General features: G+C 48.7%; 1 protein-coding gene across 7 annotated transcripts in view; it reads left to right on the forward strand.

The window, feature by feature from the left end:
* Positions 1–27,173, forward strand: part of GRB10 (growth factor receptor bound protein 10) — a 209,306-nt gene that overhangs the window by 59,232 nt on the left and 122,901 nt on the right. For 5 of the 7 annotated variants that reach the window (XM_069587312.1, XM_069587318.1, XM_069587314.1 and 2 more), the window contains exon 3: positions 15,377–15,471. The exons of the other annotated variants lie outside the window; for them this stretch is intronic. In XM_069587312.1, coding sequence (XP_069443413.1) covers positions 15,391–15,471 — 81 coding nt within the window. In that variant the 5' untranslated portion in view covers positions 15,377–15,390. The remainder of the gene's footprint in view (positions 1–15,376; positions 15,472–27,173) is intronic. 7 annotated transcript variants of the gene reach the window in all.

Below are 27,173 nucleotides of genomic sequence, written 5' to 3' on the forward strand. Positions count from 1 at the left end.
ACTGCAGACTTGAAATTAAAAGACGCTTGCTGCTTGGAAGGAAAACTATGACCTAGATAGCATATTGAAAAGCAGAGACATCACTTTGCCAACAAAGGTCTCATAGAGTCAAAGCTATTTCCAGTAGTCATGTCCAGGTGTGAGAGTTGGACCGTAAAGTAGGCTGAGTACTGAGGAATTGATCCTTTTGAAGTGTGGTGCTACAGCCTCTTGAGAGTCCCTTGGACAGCAAGGAGATGAAACCAGTCAATCCTAAGGGAAATCAACCCTGAATAATCATTGCAAGGACTGACACTGAAGCTGATGAGAGGGAATCTCAGGCCTTTATGAGACTCATTGAAAGAAGAAAATTAAGAAGATCTGATGCCATCACCTGCAGTATTTTGTATTTTTACCAGAAACCTGAGTCCAGAATCTGGAAACTGTGATTTAGGTATAACTTCTTGGGGCTTTCTTTTCAAGTTTTCTTTACAAGAAGTCTCGTCAGTGATCTGAGTTTTATTATAGGGACAAGCACTTTCCTCTTAGATGTTGATTGGAAGGATTTTGGAGTGTCCGTATTTTATAAAGTATTTAAATCAAGGGCTGTTTTGTAGCGTAGCCTTAGTTTTTCCGATGACTGTGCTGCTGGGGTGGTGGAGGGGTATGGCTGGTAATGTGGGTCGCATCGTGGTCATTTTCTCTTTTTGACTTCATTGATTTAGCCTCTTAATTTCTGTTTCTCTTTTTATAGTTTTCATGTGCGAAGAACTATCCCTTGGAAGGTACCAAGAGGCAGTTAGTTTATAGTGATTCATAAAACTCAAGGATCAGGATTGTCATAAGCGATGATGCCAATAGCGAAAATAAAATTTAATGAATTTATATATATATGTATGAAAGTAAGTAATTTTCAGAGGACCCCAATTTTAGATCTGTATGTAATTAATCCTCATTTTCAATTTCAGATTATAACGGCTTTTCTTCTTGCCCCATCCTGCCCTCTCCAGGGTGCCCCAGTCTCAAGTGGGCTGGGAGTCCGGGTGTGGGGGGCACCCTGTCCCTCTTTTGCTCTGACTCTCAGGCCGGCGGAGGTTTCCTGTCCGTGAGATCGTGTCGCTGCGGCCCTGGGCAGGTCACCCAGCATCTCGGAGCTGATGTCCCTGTCTGAGACTTGGGATGACCACGCTCACAGGTGTCGTGTTGTGTAGGGCTCGTCGCCCTGCGTGGGTGTTGCCTGCCCTCTGTGCATGCTTACCCAGGGCAGGTGGGTGTCTCCACGGATGTGGCTGTGAGCAGGCCCTCGTGTGGTGCTCACGCAGGTTCCTGCTGGTGTCCAGTGCTGCCCCGGGCCTGCGTGGGTGATGAGGTTGCAGGGCCCTGTGCCACCTGCCCATCCCTGTGCTGCCCTCCCGCCTTCATCCTGACTGAGCAGTGGTGCCGCCTTGTCAGTCAGGTCCTCCCTTCCTTACTGGAACACTGGAGAGCTGACACATGACCCCCAGGGCCACCTGCTCCCACCGTGGGGGAGGAGGGACGTGGAGGAGAGTGTCCCCAAGCCCCGTGCCAGGGTGAGGGCACGCGAGGGTTGGGTGTGTCACGGTGGCCCCTCCGGGCCGCATACCCGAGCCCCATTCCTGGGGAGTTTGCATCTGATCCCCGGCTTTGGGCAAAGCCAGACTGGTGAGGTGGCTGTGCAATGACCAGCAGGGTGATCACTCTCCATCTCCAGGTCCGTTGGGTTGGGACAGTAATAGTGTCTTGACGGGGAATGTGGAAAGTTCCGTGCTTCCCACAGGTAAACGCAGACAGGGGCGTGGCCAGCATCAAGCGGGCTACAGTGGGGCTGCATGTTCTTACCATGTGTCATCCTCGTGACTCACAGTCATGTGTTCATCTGAAAATCCCACTGATACTCTGTCAGGACGCTGAGCAGCCCACCTAGGGATGAAGGACTTGAGACTCAAATAGCCTATTTTTCTTTATTAATTGAAGGGTAGTTGCTGTACGGTAGGATATATGTTACAGGTGTACAATATAGTGATTCACAATTTTTAAAGGTTATGCTCTATTTAGGGTTATTATGAAATATTTGCTGTGTTCCTTGTGTTGTACGGTATATCTTTGCAGGTTATTATGAAATATTTGCTGTATTCCTTGTGTTGTACAGTATATCTTTGTAGGCTATTTTATATATCATAGTTCATACCTCTTAATCCCTTGCTGCTATGTTGGCCGTGCCCAACACCCCTTGGTAACCATTAGCCTGCTCCCTGAATCTGAGCCTGCCTCTTCATTGCTATAGTAGTGTCTTCTTGTTCAGTCTCACTCAGTCATGTCCGACTCTGCAACCCCATGGACTGCAGCACATCCAGCTTCCCTGCCCTTCACTGTCTCCCGAAGTTTACTCAAACACGTGCCCACTGAGTTGACGTTACTCTTCAGCCATCTCATCCTCTGTCGTCCCCTTCTCCTTCTGCCCTCAGTCTTTCCCAGCATCAGGATCTTTTCCATTGAGTCAGCTTTTCACATCAGGTGGCCAGAGTATTGGAGCTTCAGCCTCAGCATCAGTCCTTCCAATGAATATTTCGGGTTGATTTCCTTTGGGTTGACTGGTTTGATCTCCTCGCAATCCAAGAGACTTTCAGGTTGCTGGTTTGTTGTAATGTTTAGATTCTTCATATAAGTCATATCATACAGCTCAAGTAGCATATTTCAGACAAGTCTCTTTCAAAGTACTGAAAATGTGAAGTCCTAGGTCCTGGTCACATACATGGGGTCAGATTTAGACCTTTGTCTTTCAGGACACACAGTTTTAAATGATGGAGTCATTCTTTGCTGCTAGTGGTTCTGACAGCTATTTAACCTGTGTCCGGCCCTGCTTCTACCGATGCCTGGTGTAAAAAGGCTAAAATGGCATTCTAAAAGGAATTCTTTATATTTCCATAGGAAAAACTAATAGATCCAGTTGGAAATCTAGCCCTCAGCATTCAGTTATGGCATTTCCAAAACAGAGTGTAGTGTGTTTCACTTCAAACAGCTTCAGAGCCGTAGATTCCCCTTCCCCAGCCCCTACAGAGGTGCAATTCCTCAAAGCTTTCTTGCAGTTTTCTTCCATTTTTCCCCCTTGCAGACATTATTTAAAAAGGAATAATAATTGTAAAAGAAAGAGATGAGAGTGGTGGTTCTCAATGTCAGAAATACTCTGGCAGCTTAAAACAGGGCCCCTCCCCTGCTGTGAAGCCATGCTTTCTCTGGTCAGGGATGCAGCCCAGCCCTGGAGTTTTAAGAGCTCCCTGAGTGGGTTTGCTGCACAGCCCAGTGGTGGGGCCAGGCCGGCCCATGTGCACCACCTGTCAGTCCGGAAACCCACGTGGTCTTGCAGGCCCCAGCCCCAGAGTCTCTGATTTAGTTGGTCTAGGTCTTGGCTAAAATTTGCCTTTTAACGAGTGCCCAAGTGATGCCTGTGCTGTCTATTCATAATTGAAAACCACAGGACTATAGGGTTCTAGTTGAGAAAGTGGGCTTCTGGACCAGACTGTCTTACTACCTTCAGGTCTTCCATCACTCGCTCTGGGACCCTGACCATCTTGCTTCATTTCCTCATGTAAACAATGGTAATCATACACACCCACATTCATAGACATGCTTAGCCCAGTGCCTGGTCTAACACGTTCATGGCACTGTTTATATTGGAAAAACACATGTGGAAGGAGGGTGGGTTTTATTTAATTGGATTTATGATACTTTCTGTCTTCAGTGCAGTTCAGTTCAGTCGCTTAGTTGTGTCTGACACTTTGCGACCCCATGAACTGCAGCACACCAGGCCTCCCTGTCCATCACCAACTCCCAGAGTCCACCCAAACCCATGTTCATCGAGTCGGTGATGCCATCCAACCATCTCATTCTCTGTCGTCCCCTTCTCCTCCTGCCCCCAATGCCTCCCAGCATCAGGGTCTTTTCCAATGAGTCAGCTCTTCACATGAGGTGGCCAAACTATTGGAGTTTCAGCTTCAGCATAAGTCCTTCCAATGAACACCCAGGACTGATCTTCTTTAGGATGGACTGGTTGGATCTCCTTGCAGTCCAAGGGACTCTCAAGAGTCTTCTCCAACACCACAGTTCAAAAGCATCAATTCTTCTGCTCTCAGCTTTCTTTATAGTCCAACTCTGACATCCATACATGACCACTGGAAAAACCATAGCCTTGACTAGACAGACCTTCTATCTTAAGGTTTCTTTTCTTTTTTAGTTGATTCTGATTTTGGTATGTACTTTAAATTATAGTTCCATGGACATTACCAGGTTTCTTTCTTTGTGTGCGTCTGTACATGCTCAGTCTTGTTGGACTCTGTGCGACCCCATGGACCGTAGCCCACCAGGCTCCACTGTTCATGGGATCCTCCAGGCAGGAGTACTGGAGTGGGTTGCCATTTCCTTCTCCAGGAGATCTTCCCGACCCAGGGATCGAACCTGAGTCTCTCATGTCTCCCGCACTGGCAGGTGGGTTTTTACTATTGTGCCACGAGATATTTTACTAATGTCCATAGAATTACTGTGTGATTAAAAGAAATCATCACAGTCCTTTTTTTTTCCAATTAAAATTTCATTTTAATTTTGAATTTTAAAATTTATTTTTAATTTTTGGTGGGTTTTAAAATTCTTAAAAGGTTTGTCTTTTATTATCTTGGATAATAAATTCTTGGATTTTCATAAATTTCATCATGTCTTGGTTTCTCCTTTTTTTTTGACCAAATTTCCTGCCTTCTGCTTCAAGACTGGATTGACGTTTTTCATTTAATGCCTTTTCTTTTTGTGGATGGTGCAAGAATCGTGGCCTTTGTCCCCCAGTTGTTTCTCCTGCTTCCTGTTACCTCTCTCCATGAGGGATGGTATTCATTGACCTAATTGTCCGGAGACTGTTAGATTAATTTCCTCCTCGACCAGCTATTGAGGCCAGGGATTGCTTTTAATTTTCAAGTGGCTGAGTTGTTGCTTGTTGCACGCACTTTTGAATTTCTAGTTGTGTTGTGTCTGGCTCTAGCTCAGGGCGGGTTGGCATGGTGGTTGGCGTTCCCTGTGTCTGCCCTGGGACAAGAGGAGTCAGGTCTGTGCCTTTATGTGGCTGGGGGCGGGGAGTTCAGCACAGGTGTCCCTTAGCTCAGAGACCTGCACGTGTTAGCGAAATACACTGATATTTTTGTGGCAGTATTTCTTTAAATTCTTGGGTATTTGTAAATATTTGCAGATGCCCACTTTTCATACATATTCATGAATTCTCTTTCCTGATGCAGTGTTGTGTATTCTTTTTATCCCAGTTTGATTCCTTCTTTCGCCTGAAGTGATGAGCACAAGTGTCCAACTGCAAACACTTTTTCTCCATTTCTTCTTGTAGGTGTCAGCATTTTGGTTGGTTTGTTGGCTTTTAACGTAAACCTCTTACTGAAGCAAAACATCCGTTTTTATAATTTAAGATTCATTTTTGTGTGGATTTGTAATTTGGAGAGTGGAGACCTAATACTGCTTCTGCTTGTTGCTCACTGTACTTTTATCTGTGGGGATTGGCGTTTCTTTGTGTTAATTATACTTTTCGGTCATTGCCGTCGCCGTTGTTTGTGTTTCTGAGTTGGTGTGTTTTGTGCTTGTATCTTTGCCTGCTCTGTCTCTGTGTCTCCCTTTCCTAGCTCTCTTTTTAAAGCTTTTCAATTTCAATTTGCCCTGGGTATTTTTTTTAACATTGGAATATTTTTGTTTGAAAAGAAGGGAATTGGACGGTTGACATTTATTGCTCCATGTCCTCCGTCTTCTGAACCAGTTGTTTCTGGTTTGAATGCTTCTTCATCTGCCCATTTTCTATTTTCCCTTTGATGTTTCAAGTATTATTAGTTTCCTTTTATCCTCTTATTATGATGTAAAATGCAAATATTCTCCTTTCAGTTCTGCAAGTGATTATCTTAATATAACATGAACATTGCTCAGTTACATTGTTTTCCCAGTAAGGAACAGGCTTTTATGTGAGGTACAGATTTCTTTTTAACAAATCCTTTAGTGATTTATTTTAGGATTTGAAGCTTCTCTTTTCGATTTTTAAAAAATTTTTGTTAATTTTTCCAGTTTTATTGAGATATAATTGACATATAAAACCATCTAAGTTGGTTGTACCATATATTATTTGACTTATTATGAAATGATGACTACAGTTACACTATTTAGTTTTATGCTATCATATATATCATATCATGGTGCTGTTTAACCTTCTAATAGCCAACTAATGGGCTTCCCAGGTGGCTCAGACGGTAAAGAATCCACCTGCAGTGCGGAAGACCTGGGTTTGATCCCTGGGTTGGGAAGATCCCCTGGAGAAGGGAACAGCTACCACTCCAGTATTCTGGCCTGGAGAATTCCATGGACTGTATAATCCATGGGGTCACAGAGTCAGACATGACTGAGTGACTTTCACTTTCACTTTTTTCCACTTAGCCAACTAACAGTTGACAAATCCTTCTGGAAGCCCTACTGTGTGCTGTCTGGGTGTGGCAGAATTCAAGGCTGAATTCTTGAACGAGGAGGGGTTTAATAACGCCCGGCAAGGAATTTTGAGTGAATGTCCAGTGCTGGCTGTCGCTGTGCCCAAAGGTAACAGGGCAGTCAGCGTGGGCCGTGTGCTGAGCGGTCGGCAGAGGCAGGCTTGCTGACTGCTCTGAGGGTCCTGCAAGAGGGATAGCCTTTGGGGAGAGAGAAGAGAACGTACGAGTCAGATGCTCTGGAGAGTATGAACATTTCCTGTAGACATGTAGCAGAGCTTCCTCGTAGTATTAAATGCACATCTTGAATGTGTGGTCACCTAAACAGAGAAAGGGATCATTTATGCAGTCGGGGTTCAGGGGTCCTGGGAGTGGCCGGTTGCCTTAAGTGAAGATGTCATGGTCTTTTTCTAGGAGTGGGTTGGAGATGGAGGTAGACACGGTGAACATTTTTGGAGCTGATGCCTGGAAGGAGAGGCACTGGGGTGGGGGCTGGAGCAGTCGGAGGGCAGCTGCCTCCAAGCTGCACGAGGACAGCCCATGGACGCTGGAGGTGGGCTTTGGCCACGGGCCCCAGCCTGACCTATTTTCACATTCTGGGTTGCAACCCATCACTATGCCTGGAAATCAAGTCAAGATGAAAAGCATGTTTAATGAGGAAAATAGAGCAGGAGGCGAAGAATCAGGGTGGACTGATTCTCCAGGCTGATCCACTGGCTGAGCTAGGGTGTCTGGGGGCTGCAGGAACCATCCAGCATCTCCCACGGTCGACCTTGTCGTGTCATCGTCACCCTCACGGCAGGGGGGATGGAACACCTTACATGTACCAGGAGCATCACACGTAGTTGGTTGTGACCTGAGAAGCATGAATAATCGCTTCATCCGCATCTGCCGGAGTCTCCAGAGTTTCTGGCGGGAACGCGCCATGTACTTTTCAGAAAGCATGTTATTGAGTGCAGCATTTTTCAAGTTTATGACCATTGTATCATTTTAATTTAGTACACATTGCCCTAAAGTGGAAAAAAAAAATAAACATGAAATGCAAAGAACAAAGCCATGTTCAAGTTCAGCTGCTAGGTCCATCCAGAAGTGTAAATATTTACAGTATTAAGAAAAATGTTGACTCTGGAATCAGCAAACTTTTGACTTTGCCTGAACTGTTTTTCTGAACTACAGTCCAATAACGAAAAAAGTGCAAGTTTTATGAAGAAGAGTATTTGAATTTCTATCACAAGTTCAAAACTCAGTCAAAATGTGGCATACATTATTCACGTTGGAATTCGTGCAAAAGAGGACTTAACTTTCAGAATTAAGGGGTTATATGGAACTGTGACAGTGAGCAAAACTTGCCAGTGAACCCCTTGAATCAACAAAGTGAGACAATAGTTTGGTACCGTTTCTTGGTCATTCTGCATCTGCTCGTGAGAATGCCTTTTATCATCATAGATGCGCAGCTGCAATATCAGCCTGCTTCGGAAGTTGTTCTTGCTTCTCTGTATAAGCACATTGTTTCTGTTAATGCCACCGATGATTTAAAATTTAAATTCTTTAATGTAGCACAGTCTATCAGAACTTCTGTGCTGTTGTAGGACATTTAAAAGAAACGCTTTCTCAAACTCCAAGACATGGAGAACAGTCTTGGGGTTGCCAGTGGGGCGAGATGGGTTAGAAGTTTGGGGTTAGCAGGATGGATAAACAGCGTCTTACTGTAAAGTGCAGGGAACTGTATTCAATATCCTGTGATAACCATAATGGAAAAGGATATGAAAAAGAATACTTATCAATGTGTATGATGGGATCACTTTTCTGTACGGCAGAAATCAACACAATATGGAAAATCAACTATACTTAAAAAAAAAAAAAAGATTGAGGTTGCCTGTCCAGAGATGGTACCAGGTTTTCAGTCTCCACGGGAATAGGATAACATTAGAACGTTTAGTCTCTGTCAGGTATGGGTGGTAAGATAAGTTTTATGCAGGACTTGCTGGATGGATTCCATTTCACCTCCCAGACAGCTGGGTTGCACAGAATCGCAGAACTGAGAAAGTGTATTGTTGGTCGAGACACATGGAAATGTAAAAACTTGACTAAAGAAAGAAGTATTTGGAATCACTCCTTTATACAGCCCCAAGCTTTAGCACCCTAAGAAATTCTGCCAACTCTATTGGCTATATTAAAAAAAAAATTAGTGAAAGTTGTTAATTTTACTAAAGGAGGATCACTGAATAACCAACTTTACAGTAATTTTTTGCAACATGGGGATAAAATATGAAAAACAAAATTTGCCATTTCAACTGTTTTTAAGTACAACTCAATGGAATTAAGTGCATTCATAATGCTGTGTAAACATCACTGCTATTTCCAGAACCATTTCATTATCCCGAATGGAAATTCTGTGCCCTTTAAACGAACCCTCCTCCTACTAGACCCTGATCGCTTCTATTTTTTGTCTTTAAACTAGGTATTAACTCATATAAGTAAGATCATACAGTATTTGTACTTTGTGATTGATTTATTTCACTTGCCATAATGTCTTTAAGTTTCATCCATGTTGTAGCATGTATCAAAATATCCTTCTTTTTCAAGGCTGAATAATAGCTCATTGTTTGTTTATAGTCATTTTGGTTAGCCATTCATCTGTCAGCGGATATCTGGTTTAGTCCCATCTTTTGGCTATTGTAAATAGTGCTGCTTTGAACATGGATTAAAGGTACTTCTGATTCTTTTGGGTGTACACCCAGAGATAGAATTGCTGGAACTTATCCTGACTCTATATTTAATTCTTTGAGGAATATACATACCATTTATTATGGAGGCTGTACCATTCTACATTTTTACCAGCAATGCAGAAGGGTTCTAATTTCTCCATATCCTCGCCATGTTTATTATTTTTATGGTGTCTTATTGTGGTTTGATTTGCCTTTCCCTAATGACTAATGATGTTGAGCATCTTTTCATGCTTACCGATCATTTGTGTATCTTCTTTGGAGAAGCGTCAAGTCCTTGGCCCTTTTTTTATTGTGGTTGTATTATTTTGGATATTAAGCCCTTATCAAATATATCATTTGTAACTATTTTTTTCCCTTTCTGTGGGTCTTTTCACTCTCTTGAGAATGTCCTTTGCACAAAATTTTGATGAAGTCCAGTTTCTGTGATTTTCCTTTTTTTTGCATATGCCTTTGGAGTCATTCCGCCTCCCTGGTGGCTTAGACGGTAAAGCATCTGTCTGCAGTGCGGGAGACTTGGGTTTGATCCCTGGGTTGGGAAGATCCCCTGGAGAAGGAAATGACAACCCACTCCAGTACTCTTGCCTGGAAAATTTGATGGACTGAGGAGCCTGGTGGGCTATACAGTCCATGGGGTCGCACAGAGTTGGACACGACTGAGCAACTTCACTTTCTTTCTTTGGAGTCATCAGACGGTAAAATGTCTGCCTACAACGTGGGAGGCCTGGGTTCGATCCCTGGGTTGGGAAGATCCCTTGGAGAAGGAAATGGCAACCCCCTCCAGTACCCTTGCCTGGAAAATCTCATGGACAGTGGAGCCTGGGAGGCTACAGTCCATGGGATCACAAAGAGTCGGACACAACTGAGTGACTTCACATTTGGAGTCATATCCTGGAAATCATTGTCAAATCCAATACCATAAAAAATCTTCCTTATGTTTCTTTCCAAGAGTTTTATAGTTTTAAGTCCTTGATCCGTTTTTTAATTAATTTTTGTTTGTACGGTAAGGTCAGAGTCCAACTTTATTCTTTTGCATGTGGATATCTAGTTTCCCAGAACCAATTTTCAAAAAGACTGTCCTGTTCCCCATTAAACGGTCTTGGGACCTTTATTGAAAATCAGTCCAATGTTTGTGTGAGTGTTTATTTCTGGTCTGTCTGTTCTGTTCCATGAGTCTGTGTCTGACCTTACACCGGTAATTACACTGTCTTAATCACCACCGTTTTGTAGTGAATTCTGAAATTAGGAAATGTGAATCCTCCAACTATGTTCTTTTCCAAGATGTTTTTGGTTACTTGGGGTCCCATGAGAATCCTTAGGAATTGTAGAAAGATATATTGATCTCTGCAAAACTGCCAGTGAGATTTTGGTAAGAATTATATTGAATCTGTAAATTGCTTTGGATAGTTTTTTCATCTTAGCAATATTAAATGTTTCAATCCATGAATACATAATGTTTTCCTTACAGCATCTTTATATTCTTAACAGCAACATTTGGTAATTGTTGGTAATTGGTGCACAAGTCTTTTGCCTCCTAGGTTAAATTTATTCTTAATTATTATTGTTGCTATTTTGAATGGAGTTGTTTTCTTGATCTCCTTTTCATTGTTGCTGTTTAGAAACACGTGATTTTTGCATGTTGATTTTTGTATCCTATAACCTTGATGAATTTATTCATTAGCTCTAGAGGGGGCCTGTGTGTGTTTGTAAGTGTTTTTAACTGTTAGGGTTTTCTGCAGATAAGATCATGTCCTCTGTGAATAGAGATAACTTTACTTCTTTTCCTGTTTTCCTTTTTCACTTGATGGCTCTGGCTAGAATTTCCTATCGTTCACTCAATAGAAGTGATGAAAGGATCATACATACCTTGTTTGTGATCTTAGAGGAAAAAGCTTTCCATCTTTCATCACTGAATTTGATGTTAGCTTTGGGTTTGATACATCTTATCGGAGGCCAGTTAATCCAAACCTTTTGGTTTGTCTAAGTATGGTTTTGTTTTCCCTAAGAACCTACTTGACAGAGATTATGGAATATATATTTTTCTGGCAAACAAAGTCTTTCAAAGGTGACATTTAGGTAATAAAACTGACATATTTAAAATTTTCAGCATTCTTAACACCCACTAAATTTGAAACTTAAGGGGAAAGTCATATGTTTCTGTTTGCTGGAAACATCCAGGAGTTCCTGCCTTGCACAGCAGGGCAGGCAAGACATACCGAGTGAGCTGGGGAGAGAGTGGGCAGTGCCAGCCCAAGAAGGCAGGGCCACGGGCAGCCTGATGGTGGAGGGGTGCCGAGAGGGTACTCAAGGAGCCAGGAGGACACTGACCCCTCCCCTAGGCCACCGGAAGTAGGTGAGGGGAGAGAAACAGCCCAGGAGAGTGGGGCTGCAGTCAGGGTGGAAGGCGGCAGGAGTGTTGGGGAAGTGGCCGGGACATGGGCAGGCCGTGCAGGCAGGCTGAATGGTGGCCGATGGAGCCGTCAGACCCATGTGGCCGTGTGTTTGTGGGGGGGAGGCCCGAAGGGGCCTCATGGAGCGGTCCCGGGATCCTGCTGCAAGTGCTTGGGGTGAAGAGGTCACGGCTGTGCAGTGAAACTGACCATGTATGTGTGTCTGTAAGGAGAGTGAAGGAACTGGCTCCGCTGATAGTCTGGCAAGTCAGGTCCCTGGGGCAGGAGTTCGCTCCAGCCTTGAGGCCAGATTCTTTCTTCTCCAGGAAGCCTGGAGCCTTTGCTCCTTTACAGACTCCGCCCTCGAGGCCTCCAGCACAGGGGATGAGGGCCGCCCTGCTGTGTTCGGGAATTCTGGCCAAGTGACTGCAGATGTTACCATGTCTCCAGAATGCCTTTGGAACAAACCTACTTTGGAGTCTGATCAAAGGGCTGGGTGGCAGAGCCTGGACAGAAGGGCACATGAGACTGACTGCCGCGGGTTGACTCCTGGAGCTGGGGGAGCCTGGAGGCCTGGGGGCTGCGGTCTCCTGTAGAGGCTGCAGGCAAGCTGCCAGCCTCACCCGTCTTGCTCCGGGACGAACTCCTCCCCTGCCCCGACCCCTGCCGTCTTGTCATCACCAGGCCTCTCCAGCCCAGCGGCCTCTCGTGGGTCATTCCTGTGTTTCTGCGCTGATTTAAAGAATCCCAGAGACCTTGTGGAAAACACAAATGACTGGCTGGTGGTAAATGTTACAGGTTTAGGATGCTTCTGTTCCTCTTAGCCATGAGGACAGTTTGGTGGTGTTTGAAGAATTTTGGGCCTGTAATCGTTTTCTAGAAACACCATAACAAAGAACCAGAGGCTTAAACAACAGGAGTTTGTTTTCTCATAGCTGGAGGTGGGGAGCCTGAGGTCAAGGTGTGGGCAGGGCCGCTTCCCCCGAGGCCTCTCTCCTGGCGTGTGAATCGCCGTCATCTCCTGTCCTCACGTGGTCCTCCATCCAGGTGCCTCTGTGTCCTCATCTCCTTTGTTGGATTCGGGTCCACAGTAATGCCTCATTTGACCTTAGTTACCTTTTTAAAGACCTTTCCTCCAAATACAGCAACATTCTGAGGATCCTGGATGTTAAGGGCGTCAACATATGAGTTAGGGGCAGGGGACACAGTTCGGCCTGTAACTAGATCGTATCTTGATATTTTTGCTGTTTTGACTGGTGGCATTAATATCCCTAGGGCTTCCCTGGCTCAGTGGTAAAAGAGTCCAACTGCAATGCAGGTGATGTGGGTTCGATCCCTGAGTCGAGTGGAGGGGATTGGCTACCCGTCTCAGTGGTCTTACCTGGGGAATTCCAGGGACAGGGGAGCCTGGCGGGCTACAGTCCGTGGGGTTGCAAAGAGTCGGATGTGACTGAGCGACTACACAACAGTAAATTAATGTCCCTGCTTTTATGCCCTGCCTAAACCGTTCGGCTTTCCTCTGAGAGCCTTCTGTGAGTTTTTAAATTCTGAATTCTAGAAAATTGAGCCTGTGAGTGGAAGGACAGATCTGAAATGTGAAGAGCTCTGTGCTGGGACACTCCCTGGGGTTTCTGGTCTTTCCCAGTCTGTCCTCTGTGACCTGCGTTCTGTGCTAACCTTCCTGTCTCTTTGCGCCCCTGTGCTTGGCTCACGCTCTCTGTGGGCTGTTTACGGTGCCTCTGTAATTTCTTTTGCAGGGGTTTTGTTTGCTGCGTGTCAGTTCTGACGTGAAGGCTCCCAGCATTTCTCTGTCTGTCTTGGGGAGATCTTTGCCTGCAGTATTTCTTCCAGTCCCCCTTTTTTTTCCCTGATTTTCTAACTTTTCGTTAAGTGAGCCACTTTCTAAATTTTTCTTATTTCTCTCAAAGCCGCGTCAGGGAAATAAGTCCTTCCAGGCCCCAGAGGACTAGATCAGAAAATGGTTTCTCAGCTCTGGTTCCTGGTTTGCTCATCACTGAGGCTCTGGCCGCTGTTCACTGAAACGCAGCCCTAGTCTACTTGAAGGGGACGCTGGACACTCGCCTGTGCCCTCGGGGAACCTGTGGGGTAGAAGGGTCCCTCCAGGTGGCCCAGGACAAGGTGGGTGGGTGTTGGAACTGTCTGGCTTTCCCTCATCCGATGGGGTGATGCCGATGACCCAAGAACCCCTTGGGGCATCCTGTCTCTGTGGATGTGGCTGCAGAAAGCCTGTCAGGGATTCAACTCCTGCTCAGCCAGACAGTGTCTCTCCGCTGGCACTTCCTGACAGTTTGCACAGAGCAAGCCTCTGTCACAATTAAGCACATGGTTATGATTGCTTTGTGGGGAGTGAGACCAAGCAGAGGCATTTACAGCTCTGCGTGGCAGATGGGAAGGAGGGCTGTAAGCCCAGCATGTGGCCCAGGAGCCCAGAGTGGACGCTGACTGAACCATCGTGGGCGGTGGTGATTGGTGAGGGACAGTCCAAGGGGTCTTCCTGGAGGAGGTGACCCCTGAGCTCAGTCCTATAGGGCCGTAACACTTACAGCAGCTAACAGAGCTCAGAACAATACTGTGGATGCAGAGGCCAGAGAGAGCCATATGTGGTCAGGAGTTACGAATTGCTCAGGGTCCTTGGGCTGCAGGGGGAGCTGAGGAGGGTCTGAGTGGCTCTGAGGTGGGTTATAACAGAGAATGTTGATGGCCATTGCCGTATTCTTACTTCTGATGACTTCCGAGAAGAATGGTGTCAGGGATCTTTCTGACCCTAGCACTGGTTCCTCTCTCCTGCTGTAGTCCAGAGTGTGACTGGTAACAGTCTCCTGTCTCCATGGAAATGGAACTCTAATTTTGGCTGAGATGTGGCAGGTAAGCTGTGTGCCGCGGGAGGTCGTGTTATAGATGGTCTCTGGTCTGTGAGTGTCAGGTGGTGGGACGCAGTGCAGACCAAGCTCCTGTGCCTGCCTCCCTCCTGTCCCCCACCCCCGACAGTCCTCTGCATTGCTGGGGTGCGGGGTGGGTTTTGTTGGGGTCAGTTCTGGAACTCTCACGGACCATCCTGTACGGATCAAATGTATGGCTTGTGCCACAGGAGGTTAAAAAGAAAAATGGGATCTTACTTCCCTGCCTGTCTAGGGCTCCTTGTTGGAGCCGAGCGTGCACTTTCTCGGAGCTGAAGTCGCTCTGGCACTCCTAGGAGGTGGCACGTCTCACATCCGTTCCAGAGGCCGTGGCTGTGAGGGTTGTTCTCCCAGGCGGTCCCTGCAGGGAGTGTGTTGGATCTTGTATGGTGGTTTGGTGTCTGCTGAGAGGGTGCCTCCTAGGGCGAGGGTTAGGGTTAGGGTTAGGGTTCTAGGCTGTGGCTGGTAAAGCAGTACTTACATGGGCAGTGCTGAGAGGGCCCCAGCAACACCCGCCCCACCTCCCCGCAGGCTAAGCCTGTGTGGCCCACAGTATGAAAAAGTCTTCAGGGTGTTTTATCACTGTCAGTGGAAGAAGAGTCAGGTGGCTCCTGGGGACTGCTGAGCGGGCCGGCATTCAGTTCTCGCTGTGGCTCACCCCTCTGAGCACCTCCGTCTGACAGGCCCTGTGACCACAGGTCAAGGTTCTGGAGTTGGTGCCAGTCCCCTGACTCACCCAGATGCGAGTGGTGTCCAGGGTCAGCCCCCTGCCGCTGAGCCCCTGGAGAGCAGTGGGCCTTCCCTCTGTCTGGGCTTCTCACAGTCTGTCTCTGTTCCAGGTCCCGTGCAGTCCATGTGGTTTGAAGACCGTGGGAAGGAACCGATGGCTTTAGCAGGCGGCCCAGATTCCTTCCTGCACCATCCGTACTACAAGGTAGGGAGGGGCACGGATGGTGGACTCTGACAGGGGCGCTGGCCGAGGGCCAGGGTGCAGGCAGAGCTCATAACCTGCCTACCATCACTAGCCGATGAGTGAGGAGGAGATGGGTGGGGCCGTGGACACATCCTGCACGTCTGCACGGCCTTGCTTCCTTGCTCTGGGAGAGTTCATCTCTATGGCCACAGCATCCTTTTTCTGTGGGGTTCTCACTGAGGTGCACGCTTGCCTGCAATGAAGCAGGCCCTGTGTTGTTCCCTGCTGAGCCCTAGAACTCCAGATGGCGAGTGGGAATGGTGGCAGGCACTGGGCTGCTGAAGGACAGACAGGAGCTTACGGGGCGGGAAGTGGGACAGGGGAGCTTCTTGGCCTGGAAGTGACCTGCCTGTCACAGGTGGGGGGCCCTTATCACCCCAAGAGCATCAGGCAGCCTGAGTGGGGAGCGGGTGTCCCCCCAGCCCCTCTGCAGGGGCTGCTGGACGCGTTTCATCTGTCAGTTTCCTGTAGGTATCTCCTGAGGCAGGTTTCTTATGGAACTTTTGCTTAATGGTGTAGATGGGCACGTTAGATCCTCAGATCTTTGGACTGGATAAGATAATTTGCATTTCTCCTTATGAGTCTCAGCACATAAAGCGCTCGAATCATCTCTTGGCCTCCATTTCCCAGCAGGGTCTTAGGTTTTGAAGTCCCTTGGTCCGATGTTTACACTTCTCTGAGCTGGTCTGTCTCTCCCTTCGTCTGCGGCATCCTGTTTAGTTGTGGTGATGATTATTTGCGTATAGCGTCATAGCTGCAGAGGGCTGTCTTCCTGGTTTGTGTGTGTGTGTGTGTGTCATAGAGAAACAGATTTTGGAAGAGAGGCTGGAGACTAGGAATAGGCTGGGAGTAGGCTCCACTGTGGTCACTGAATTTGAGACAAAGCCACCATCAGTTTCAAGTGAGAAAAGAGGGCTCAAGCCTCAGTAGAGCCGTGAGGCTTGCTGGTGACCCCGGGCGTGTTCAGTGGGTGAGCTTTTCCAGGCCCTGTCCTCTGCCGCCTGTGGGACTGTTTTCTTGGTCTTAAAAAGGCTGGGTTGCCTCACCCTGTTGATTGACACTCTGAGCTGCCTCCACGGGTCATGGTTTCAACCCTCCCTTGGCCACTTAGCTTTGGCTGGTTGTCATCCAGCCTACTGCCTTACACTTGGCACCAGTGCTCCCAGGAAAACGGGATCAGGGATCTTCAAGATCTTCCCCCGGGAAATCGGCCTGTAAGTTAGCTGAGTGTTCTCTCCACTGGTTACCGAGCAGACCATGAAGGCTCAACAAGGCACAGGGAAGGAGCCGCCTGGGGCCCGCTTAGCTCATCGCCCTGGCATCTCAGACTTCCTTTGGTCCAGGCAGAGACGGCAGGATTGCCAGCTGCAGCCGGTGCCCAGCTTCTCAGACTTGTGAGGTGTTTGTAGCCGGCGTCCCGTTGCCCGAGGCTCTCTGCAGGAGCCAGAAGGAGGCGGACACACCGAGGGCCTGCCAGCAGACCCTGTGGCCCCGGGGAGAAGCGCTCAGTCACGCTGTTGAGTGGCTTCCACAGGCGCTGCCGCGCTCCTGTGAGTCCAGCAGGCTGACTTGGCAGCTCTTATCCTGTGTTCCTGGAAAATCAGCTGACAGTTCCAGAATTTCTCAGAACATGGGATGATTTACAGTGCGTTCAGTCTTGAGTAATATGTCGTTACAGCAAAGAGATAAATCTCCAAGTTTTTATAGAGAGGAATTTCTTTGTACGATCTTCAGCAAACAAATCATGTTCTCATTCTAGCTGCTCAGCCATCGCTGTGGCTTTTGGATTAGGTGCGGGCTCCGTCAGTGAGCCGCTGGGCAGTGTTTTCTGGACGCAGAAGCACCAGAAGGATTTTGTGTGTTTAATCACCCTGCTTCCTGCTTCAAAGACATTGGCGGCAGGTTGGTGGGGGCCAGCGGGGGGACCTGGTGGAGGGGAGGTGAACGGCTTCGCTCCGCAAGGCTTTGGCTTTTCCTTTGAGCTGTGCTGTTATAGTTCTTTGGCCTCGGGGGAAAGATGGGACGCTTCAGGGGCCCTGCGGGTGAGAAAGGGTGAGTGACGTCAGGGCGCTGTGGCACTGGGGGAAGGGTGTGCGAAGTAGCCAGTAAGGGGCCAGCCCCGTCCTGGGTGCCCACCCAGGTTGTTACCAGAATTCCTTGGTGCTGACTGAGTGCCATCCGGGTGCCACGTCAGTGCTGGGTGCCAGCTCCCCTCCAGCAGGTTCATTCCTGGGGCTGCTGACTCCTGGTGAGGGAGACAGTCCTGGGGAGACTGGTGTAGGGGACACTTGTGAGTAGTGATGGTGATTCTTAAGCAGGTAAAACAGGACAGTGGGGGAAAGATGCGGGAGGTCAGGGAGGCCCCCTGCCAGGGTGTGCCTGGAGCTGGGGGTGGTGCTCCGGCCTGGCAGTGCCAGAGCCACTTCGGGACCAGGGACCAGCACACCTGGCCTGGAGCACCAGGGGCGGGAATGGATATCTGTCCCTTAGCAACGAGAGGTCTTTGGTGTTGGTGATATAGTTGCTAAGTCTTGTCCAACTCTTTGCGACCCCATGGACTGTAACCCTACAGGCTCCTCTGTCCATGGGATTCTCCAGGCAAGAATACTGGAGTCGGTTGCCATTTCCTTCTCCAGGGGATCTTCCCAACTCAGGGATCAAACCAACATCTCCTGCATCGCAGGAGGACTCTTTACCAACTGAGCCACAGGGAAGCCTGAGAGGTCTTCGAGGCTTTTTAAATAGAGGCCCACAGCACACTGTCTGCAGTTCTAAAATCCCCAAACCTCTGAACCAAGAAGTGTCTTTGTTTCTCATGTCTCAGAGAATCCAGCCCGATCCATCAGGACCGTGGCCCTTAGGCACGTGAAGGAGCTTGGTGACAGGGCCGCCCTGGACCCTGTGTCCTCTTTCTCAAGTCCAGACCATTCTTAATTTCCAGCTGTATCCTCGAGGCTTTTGATAAAGGAATTATGCACCTATTTGAGATGTATTTTATTTATTATACATAGGACAACATTTTCTGTGCTTTAAAACACACACACACACACACACACACACAAAACTGCTAGAAAATAGAATGAGTAGAATGTTGAGCTGTTATGTAGAAACAAGGTTCTTAACCGTAAATTTGAGATATGGTGTTAAAATTATTGGCGCATCTCCAGATATTTAATCCAAATATTTATTTCTACTTTTATAACTTTTTTCCTGATGTTTGAAAACACATGCACCTGTATTAGAAGTAAATGTTGCAGAAGCTGTCCTTGCTCTCCCAAGACTCTGTTTGCTGGTAGCTGTTTAATCACTAAGTCATGTCTGACTCTCTGTCGTCCTGTGGGTTGTAGCCCACAAGGTCCCCCTGTCCATGGGATGTTCCAGGCAAGAATACTAGAGAGGGTTGCCATTTCCTCCTCCAGGGGCTCTTTCCGACCCAGGGATCGAAGCTGTGTCTTCTGTGTTAGCAGGCGGATTCTTTACCGCTGAGCCACCAGGGAAGCCCCTGTTTGTCAGCGGAGAGTAGAAACCAGCCCTCTGTGGCGCTTCCCTTCCCCCGCGTCTCTGTACCGTGATTTCACATATTCTGTCCTAGCCCCACGTCTCTGCAGATGGCTTCCTTGGCCCCATTTCAGTTGTACATTCCTGAGCCTTCTGACGAGGAGCCTCCCTTTGCAGGGCAGAGGTTGGCAGACCACAGCCTATGGGTCGTATCTAGCCCCTGCCTGCTTTTGTAAATAAAGTTTTGTTGGAAAACGGCTGCACTCAATTACTTGTATCTTGTCCCTGGCTGCTCTGGGGCCTCACCAGCAGAGCTGAGCAGAGCCTGGCCCTCCCAAGCAACTCCTGTTTCAGCACGTTGATTAGTGATATGAGTTCTGGGCAGACAGAGAGCAGAGCGGGCCCGCCCGCCTGTGACCCCCTTCACTGTGGGGGCGGCAGGAACAAGATGCAGCCTGGCCGTGAGCCCTCGCTTGCAGCCACACAGCTTCGAGCCTTCGGTTGTGTTCACTTCCGGTTCCTGCCTCTCTCTGGAGAAGCTGGACGGTCTCATCTCTTATGGTCTCAATTTGGGGTCATTCTCTGAAATTAATTCTGTTCCCAAAGTTGGTCAGCGTCACTGTTTTTTTTAGCCAGAGTCATCCTGTGGCTTCTCTGTTTTTTATTTTACACATGTGTATTGGCAAAGAGACCCTTTCATTGGACTATATTTTCTTTAAGAAATTTGTGGCCAGTTCCTGCCACTTGCCGTGGTAGGAGAGACGGATGCAAGGATGACTTGAGACCTCACTTATTTTTATTTGATGAGACTCTTCCAGTAGATAGGACCCTCATCTACAGTGGTTTTTGTAAATCTTTGGAGATTATTTCTGGATTTAGTAACAGCGACAGGGAGGCCTGGCGTGCTGCGGTCCATGGGGTCGCAGAGAGTCGGACACGACTGAGCGACTGAACTGAACTGAACTGCTTAATACAGAGGTTTTTTATGAGGTGGAGCTGGCGACTGGTGAATGTAATGAGGATACACGCTGCGTGACTGGACTGGTGGGGACCTTGCGTCATCTCTTCAGGAAACCTGACCCTCAGCCCTCAGTGGGGGCCGGGTCGTGGGGAAAGGATTCAGCCCTTCTGTTCGCTTGTCTTGGGCTCTCTTATTTTACCTTCCACCAACCACTGGAGACACCACCTTCATACCTTCAGGATACCCATTTTACAGATGAGAAAACCAACGCACTCACTGTGCACTGGTTGTGAAACCAAGGACTTTACTTGGATTTTTCCAAGTAGGAGTCTTGCCACAACTCTGTGAGATGAGTCCTTCCTGTTCTGCCCTTTACAGATGAGGATTGCGAGGCAGGGAAGGCCATTACCCCACCAGGTGATAGGTGTGTTTTTCTCAACACTCCTACTGATGGGGGCTGTGAGTGTTCACGTTGTGGGGACCACACGTGTCCCAGTCTCTGCAGAGCCTTGCAGTGATGCGAGGTGCTTGTGTCCTGGGATTCTGCACTCACTGAACTTCCATGATCCTAAAGTGCCATGAGATAAAGGCCCAGTTAAAAAAATTATTTATTTATCTGTCTGTGCCGGGTCTAGTTGTGACCCATAGTGGTGGCATGTGGGATCTAGTTCCCCAACCGAGGGTTGAATCTAGGCCCCTTGCATGGGAGCTTGGAGTGTTAGCCGCTGAACCACCAGGGAAATCCCTAAAGGATCAATTTTAATGACAACTTTTCATACAAAGTAAAGATTATCACATATCATCCTTAAATATGGATTGGTTGGAAAATGTTTGAATTTCAAAATTGTAAAATTGAAGGAGTGTCTTAGACTCAGTGAAATACTACAAGTAAGTACATAATAAATAAAAATTAAGAAAAATTTTGTGTTAGGGAGGGACAGACTCGCTCTGTTCTGAATGCTTTGTTTGTTTTACTGAACCTTATTTTCTGGAAGAGGGTTGGCTTCAGGTCTTATATTCCTTCTGAAGGAATCACAGAGCTGTGTTTATTGAATACCATCTCTGTGTTCTTTCTGTTCTGTCTGGTACCACGGCAAGCATGGTGCATGGGTTAGGTTTCTGTTTTGTTTATGGGACCGGGGCTTAAAGATGCTGGCAGCTCCCAGCTCATGTAGCTGGTGCCTGGTAGGTTGGGGTTTGGTCTGTGGGTCAGGGTCTCCCTGCCTTGTTGCTTTCCTTCTCCTGGGCACCTGTGCTTGGCTGGACAGGTGTGTGATGCCTGCCTATAGGCCAATCAATTGACTGAGGGCTGAACTTAATTAATACTCTGTCAAATGAGATTTCATATTCCAACCGAAAGGCTGCAGGGCTTGGGGCCTTGGGGCCAGCAGAATGGTCAGTGGCAGGGAGAGGGCAGGATTGCTGGGGCCCTGGGCTCCTCGCGGGCTGCTCAGCGTTGGGGTGACCTGGTTTATGATGTCAGCCCCTTGCCCTCCTGCCCCCCTGACACCTGGTTGCTGCTATCACAGGACAGAGCCTGCTCCCCGGCACCTGCCTTTTCTGGTATCAGCTGGACTGTGAGCATCGTCTGCGTCATCGCGTGGGGCCTGGGCGGTCCTGCTTGGTGTGGCTGCCACCACCCCACCTGGCTTGTCCACTCCTGGCCTTGGTCACCTTCCCACCACCTGCCACCCACTGGCTGTCAGGCACCCCACTTCTTCACGTGTCCCCGTGGATGGACCTGGCCCCCAGCGAGCACGCCTTCCTCACACATCCCTCTGGTCTCAGGTTTATGAGCCATCTCTGCAGGAAAGGGGGCTAGACCTCCCCAGGGAGGTGGACAGGGCTCACGGTTTGTCCATCACATGCCCGAGCACCACCTGCCTCTCTGCCTTGGTCCACACCGTCGCATTCTGCCCCTGTGACCGCCACGTCCAGCCCTGCGTTGGTCTCACCTGTGCCCGGGTCCGTGTGGACCCTCAGGCCTGTTTCGCCGGAGCAGGGTGGCTGTGTTGGAGGCAGGGGTGGCTGGCTCCAGGCTTGCCCACGCGGTTGGTTTCCAGTTGGAAAGCAGGCTCCGGCCGCTGCAGGGAGACCGCGGTCCTTGTGCCTACCCAGGGGCGTCTTCCCTGGGGCTGTAGATCAGAGGCTGTGCCTGCCTCCTGCTGTCTGGTGAAAGGTAGCGTGTGGGGCACCAAGGCTGCAGGCAATTTCTGTGACTCTGATAAGTCTGAAGACAGGACTGTGGGTGGGGTCCTGACACGGTGCTATAATATCTGATTATGGCCCGGTGTGCACACAGTGGTCCCGTTAACTACTGGTTATTCTTGGAGATGAAGCGGGATGCGTCTCTCTGTCCAGTCTTGGAGGTAATGGGGTGACGTGGCACTTTCCCTAGCTGGGTTCTGGGGGCTGACGAACTTCTGTTTGCTTGGCTGCGAAGGGAGGAATAAGTCGGTCACTTTCACAGGCGCATCAGATCAGCAACCAGAGGACATGGGTAGGTAGTGAGCACGCAGACAGTGCTTTCACAGGTGGAAATTTGGAAAGTTGCAACTGCTTTTTAAAAATGGTGCCTTTGGGGAGCAGGGGGAACCTTAAAATTACTCTTATTAAAGCATATGGAGTAATTCTAACACAATTTCCTGTTTAAGTGTTTGGCCTTTAAAGTGGAGCCCTGCCAGCCTGCGCTGTCCATGGGATTTCCCAGGCAAGAATGTTGGAGCAGATTGCCATTCCCTCCTCCAGGGGATCTTCGCAACCCAAGGACTGAACCCTTAGCTCTTGTGCCTCCTGCATTGGCAGGCGAGTTTTTTACCGCTCTGCCACCTGGGAAGCCAAAGTGGTCGCTAATTTAAATTATATTCTTATATCCTGTGGGGTATTTATCTTGTAATGAGCCTCATAGTGGCCTGCATGGGTCCTTGTCTTGTCCCTGGTTATTTCTTCCTCTTCGGAAAAGTGTCCTCTGCTCCTGGGCCTTGCCTCCCCTGCTCTCACCACCAGCAGTGATTAACCCAGTGAGAGGGTAACAGGCAGGAAGGCCAGGGGTCTCCAGACAAGTGTTAGACATTTTTCTCTCTGAGCGGCAGGAGGAAACAAACTAGTGATATTTTTTTTCCTTCTCTATACAGATTTAAAAGGAGGTTTCTCTTAAAATACTGTGTTGCCGTAATGACACCTGGTTTCACCTGAAGTTAACTATTCTCAAACCTTGAGTTAACCAATGCATTTTTCCTATGGAAATGTTTGTCTTAAGCTATGTTAATGTACTATGCATTTACCCCAAACTGTCTTCAAGTCGGTCCAGCCTAATGGCTCAGAACCTACTTGATAAACCAGTATGTTATACTCAGACACTGTTCCCCTAATCTCTGTAAACGAAACTATTTGTATGGTAAACTGCCCTTCTACAAGATTCAAGTCAATCGTTTTACGGCCCAGGATGAATCATCTGGTGCCAAGATTATCTCAAAATACATCTTATAGATGAGGGGCCTGGTGTCATTCTGAGTTTTAAGACATTCCTTTCTTTCATTAACAGACTGAATGAGAGAAGGCAGTGGCACCCCACTCCAGTGCTCTTGCCTGGAGAATCCCAGGGGTGGGGGAGCCTGGGGGGCTGCCGTCTGTGGGGCCGCACAGAGTCGGACACGACTGAAGCGGCTTAGCAGCAGTGCCTATATAACATCCAGCTGAAGACTAGCAGGGGTTACTCTTTCTGCCCCCTTCTGATGCCTATGTCAGAAGCTTTCTCTATCTCCTTTATACTTTAATAAAACTTTATCACACAAAAGCTCTGAGCAGTCAAGCCTCGTCTCTGGCCCTGGATTGAATTCTTCTCCTCCAGAGCCCAAGAACCCCGGTGTCTTTTCTTTCAGCAACAACCTTTCTCCAGCAACGATCTTCATAAACACTGAACACTAGCTTTGTCACTTTCCCCAGCATATGCTAAATACTTTGCATGTTGTGAAGGAGACTCTAGGAATGTGGCAACTGGCCTCTTAAAAATTATTATTATTATCGTATTATTAACCAGGGAGAAATGAAAAGTGTTTGAGGTTACTCTAATTAAGATTAGCATTATCAACATCTATGAGATTTTCCTGTAATTGATGTTTAAGGGAAGATCTTACTGGATTTTCCATCACTTTGCTTTAGCTTTTCTGGAAAGGTGATAGGGAATCTCGTATTTCTTTTTCTGGCTTTCAGCTTCTGGGGAGTTCTCCTGGGCTTGTCGACACAGAGGGAAGTTCTACGAAGGTTTTCGTGCCCCCGCCACTGGGGCCGGAAGGGAGCAGGCTGTCTCCACCAGCTGCTTCCAGTGCGCTGGGAGCCTGCTTAGGAGAAAGAAACTGGGCGTAAAAAAATAAAAAGAAAAAAACTGAAAGGAGCATAAGCTCATAGCAAAAAGACAACATTACTTTTGGTAGACACTTGTAAAATAGCATAGAAACGTCAGAAGCTTCATCTGAAGTTTATCTCACAGGGAAACCAGCCTTCCTTGCAGGTTTTAAGGTTGGTCACCATCCGGATGAAGATACTGAAGGCCCCTTTGCCCAGGCTGCCCCCTGGACCTGGTCCTTGGTCCTTGTCGCCCTTCAAACCTGTGCCTTCTGCCCTGCATTCTTTCTTCAGGGCCCTTTTCTAGAAAGTGAGGTTTTCCCTCCAGTTTTATTTAAATGGCAGCTTCCTCCCCTACTTAGGGACTTCCCTGGTGGCTTAGACGGTAGAGAATCTGCCTCCAGTGCAGGAGACCTGGGCTTGATCCTTGAGTCAGGAAGATCCCCTGGAGAAGAAAACCGCTAACCGCTGCAGTATGCTTTCCTGGAGAATCCCATGGACAGAGGAGGCTGGTTGGCTACAGTCCATTGGGTTACGAAGAGTCGGACACGACTGAGCAACTAACTCACACACACACAGTCCCCAACTCAACCTGCTCTAGGTTTTTCTTGTATTATTCCATGGCACCATCCTCTTCAGTGGTGAATGCTTATTGCTTACTATTTATTTTCTCCAGATAATACTTTATTTTCTCCTGTCCTTGGAGGACAGGATCTTTGCTTTAGGTGCTAACACGCTGGCTTTATAATAGAAGCTCGAGGAGTGTTTGTGGATTGGTTGAGTCTCTTTGAAGATGGACTGTGTTTCTCTGACCCTCAGTGACCAGGTGGTCGGGCACCCTCATCTCTGAAGCACTGTGACTGCTGCCCTGATCATTGTCACCCAGGAGAGGATTCTATCATCCCCATGAACTTAAAGACATCAGTCACTCATCACAGACTTCTTTTTTTTGGTTCAGTAAGCTTTCTTGTACCTGTGAGCTGTGAAGGGCGGTTTCCAGGGCTGATCCTCAGAGTGGGTGTGATATGTTTTGGGTTCCAGTGTACTGGGTATTGATGTGTTCATAAAACCTGCTTCTTAAGGAGCAAGTTCTTGGAAATGAACCAGGGGCGCAGAGTGAGGATGGGGTCTCCAGGCTTGTCCTCTTTCTCCCTCCTGGTGTGTGACACGTCTCAGCTTCCCCTCCCGTCTCGCTTCAGGGCAGGACGTGGTGTGGCCTGGCCTTGGGGTGCTGCGTGGCCACAGGGACAGCCTGGGTGGATGTTGGATTGGGGTTGCCAGGCTCGGGGTCGTTTCCAGTGTGGATTAGAAAGTGTCTGAGGCCCCCTGTGTCTGGCTTAGGCACCGGGCTGATGGACTGATGAGTGGCCTTCACGGAAGCATGTCTGGGGCCAGCATTTCAAAATAAAGATGTTTCAAATCTGATTCATCTTCCTGTTACCCAAACTGGCCTCTGCTCTCCTCTCCTGTGTCAGCGCCGTCCCCCGGCCCCTGCCCTCCAGAAGGCCTGTGCCCCTCCTGAGTCCTCCCCTCCGTCACATCCTTTTCTTTGCACGTGGCCCTGGCTCTGGTTGGGGAAGCCCCGTGCTGCCTGGTGGCCTGGCACTGGGCCTGCCAGACTCCCTGGAGACCGCGGACTCCCCTGGGGTGGCTGAGGGTGGGCGAGTGCACTGGGTGCCCTGCTCCACGCAGGGTCGTCCTGCCATTTGCAGCCAGCTTGTGTGGTGCATGGTCGTGGCCCGTGCCTGCTTCTTCTGGGTCCTGCCAGGAGCTGTCGCCACGGCGTCTGTTAGCCCAGGACTTGGTTTCAGAGGAGGAGACCTCAGGCAGTGGTGTCGAAACGCGGCTTCAGCAGATGCTGGGGTGAGGTTTGCTGACGCCATAGGCCCAGCCCTGCAGACCTGCTAACAGGGAACAGGACTTGGGGCTTGAGGGGAGGGTTGGGGTGAAGAGTATTTTATAGCCTTGGTGTTGGGTCAAGAAGGGTTCTTGCAGGGTCTGTAGGTTCTCTCCGCCCGGGTGCATTTTAAATTTGTGATGCTGTGTTCCCACGTGTGGTGCCATTAATACACACACACACTCACACACACATATACACACACACTCACACACACTCACACACACACAGAGACACACACACTCACACTCACACACACACATACACACACATACACACACTCACACACACCCACACACACACACAGAGACACTCTCACACACAGACACACACACACACACACTCACACACTCACACACACACACTCTCACACACACACTCACACGTGTCTGTCTTCTCTCGTGGGTATGTCTCCCTTGGTGACAGGGCTGGGAGTCACAGTCTGCTGGCTGATGTCCTTGCAGTCATTCGGGCCTGGAGCAGCCGCACTGCTCCTGGGGGCTCATTGTGTACAGCGGCCTTTCCAGGGTGACTTTGGGCGTGTGCGGCTCTGAGAGAGCGGGGGGGCGGGGGGTGGGCTCTGAGAGAGCTGGGGGCCCCTCCATGCATCCCACACCCGTGCACGTGAGGCTGGGATACAGTAGGTCGCCACCTCCCTGGGGGTTGAGGAAGGAGTTGGCATTTGTTTTGTGCCTCATCTCACGAGGCCTTCCCAGCAAACCCTCTGAAATGAGTTTCACTCTCCAGATGACACCGCAGCTCAGGGATGTCTGGGGAAGGAACAGCTCAGACCCGACAGCTGGAGCCTGCGGGGTGTCAGTCCACCCTCCGCTCTCCCTGTCCCAAAGCCGCGTCCTTCCCCCTCTCCCCACCTTGGGCATCATCTGACGGGAGCGGTGTGATCACAGCCTTCTTCTTGTCTCCTCTGCACTTTATTTTTGAGCATTTCCATTGCTTTGTCTT

This window comes from Ovis canadensis, chromosome 4, assembly GCF_042477335.2.
Source record: "Ovis canadensis isolate MfBH-ARS-UI-01 breed Bighorn chromosome 4, ARS-UI_OviCan_v2, whole genome shotgun sequence".
Taxonomy (NCBI): Eukaryota; Metazoa; Chordata; class Mammalia; order Artiodactyla; family Bovidae; genus Ovis; species Ovis canadensis.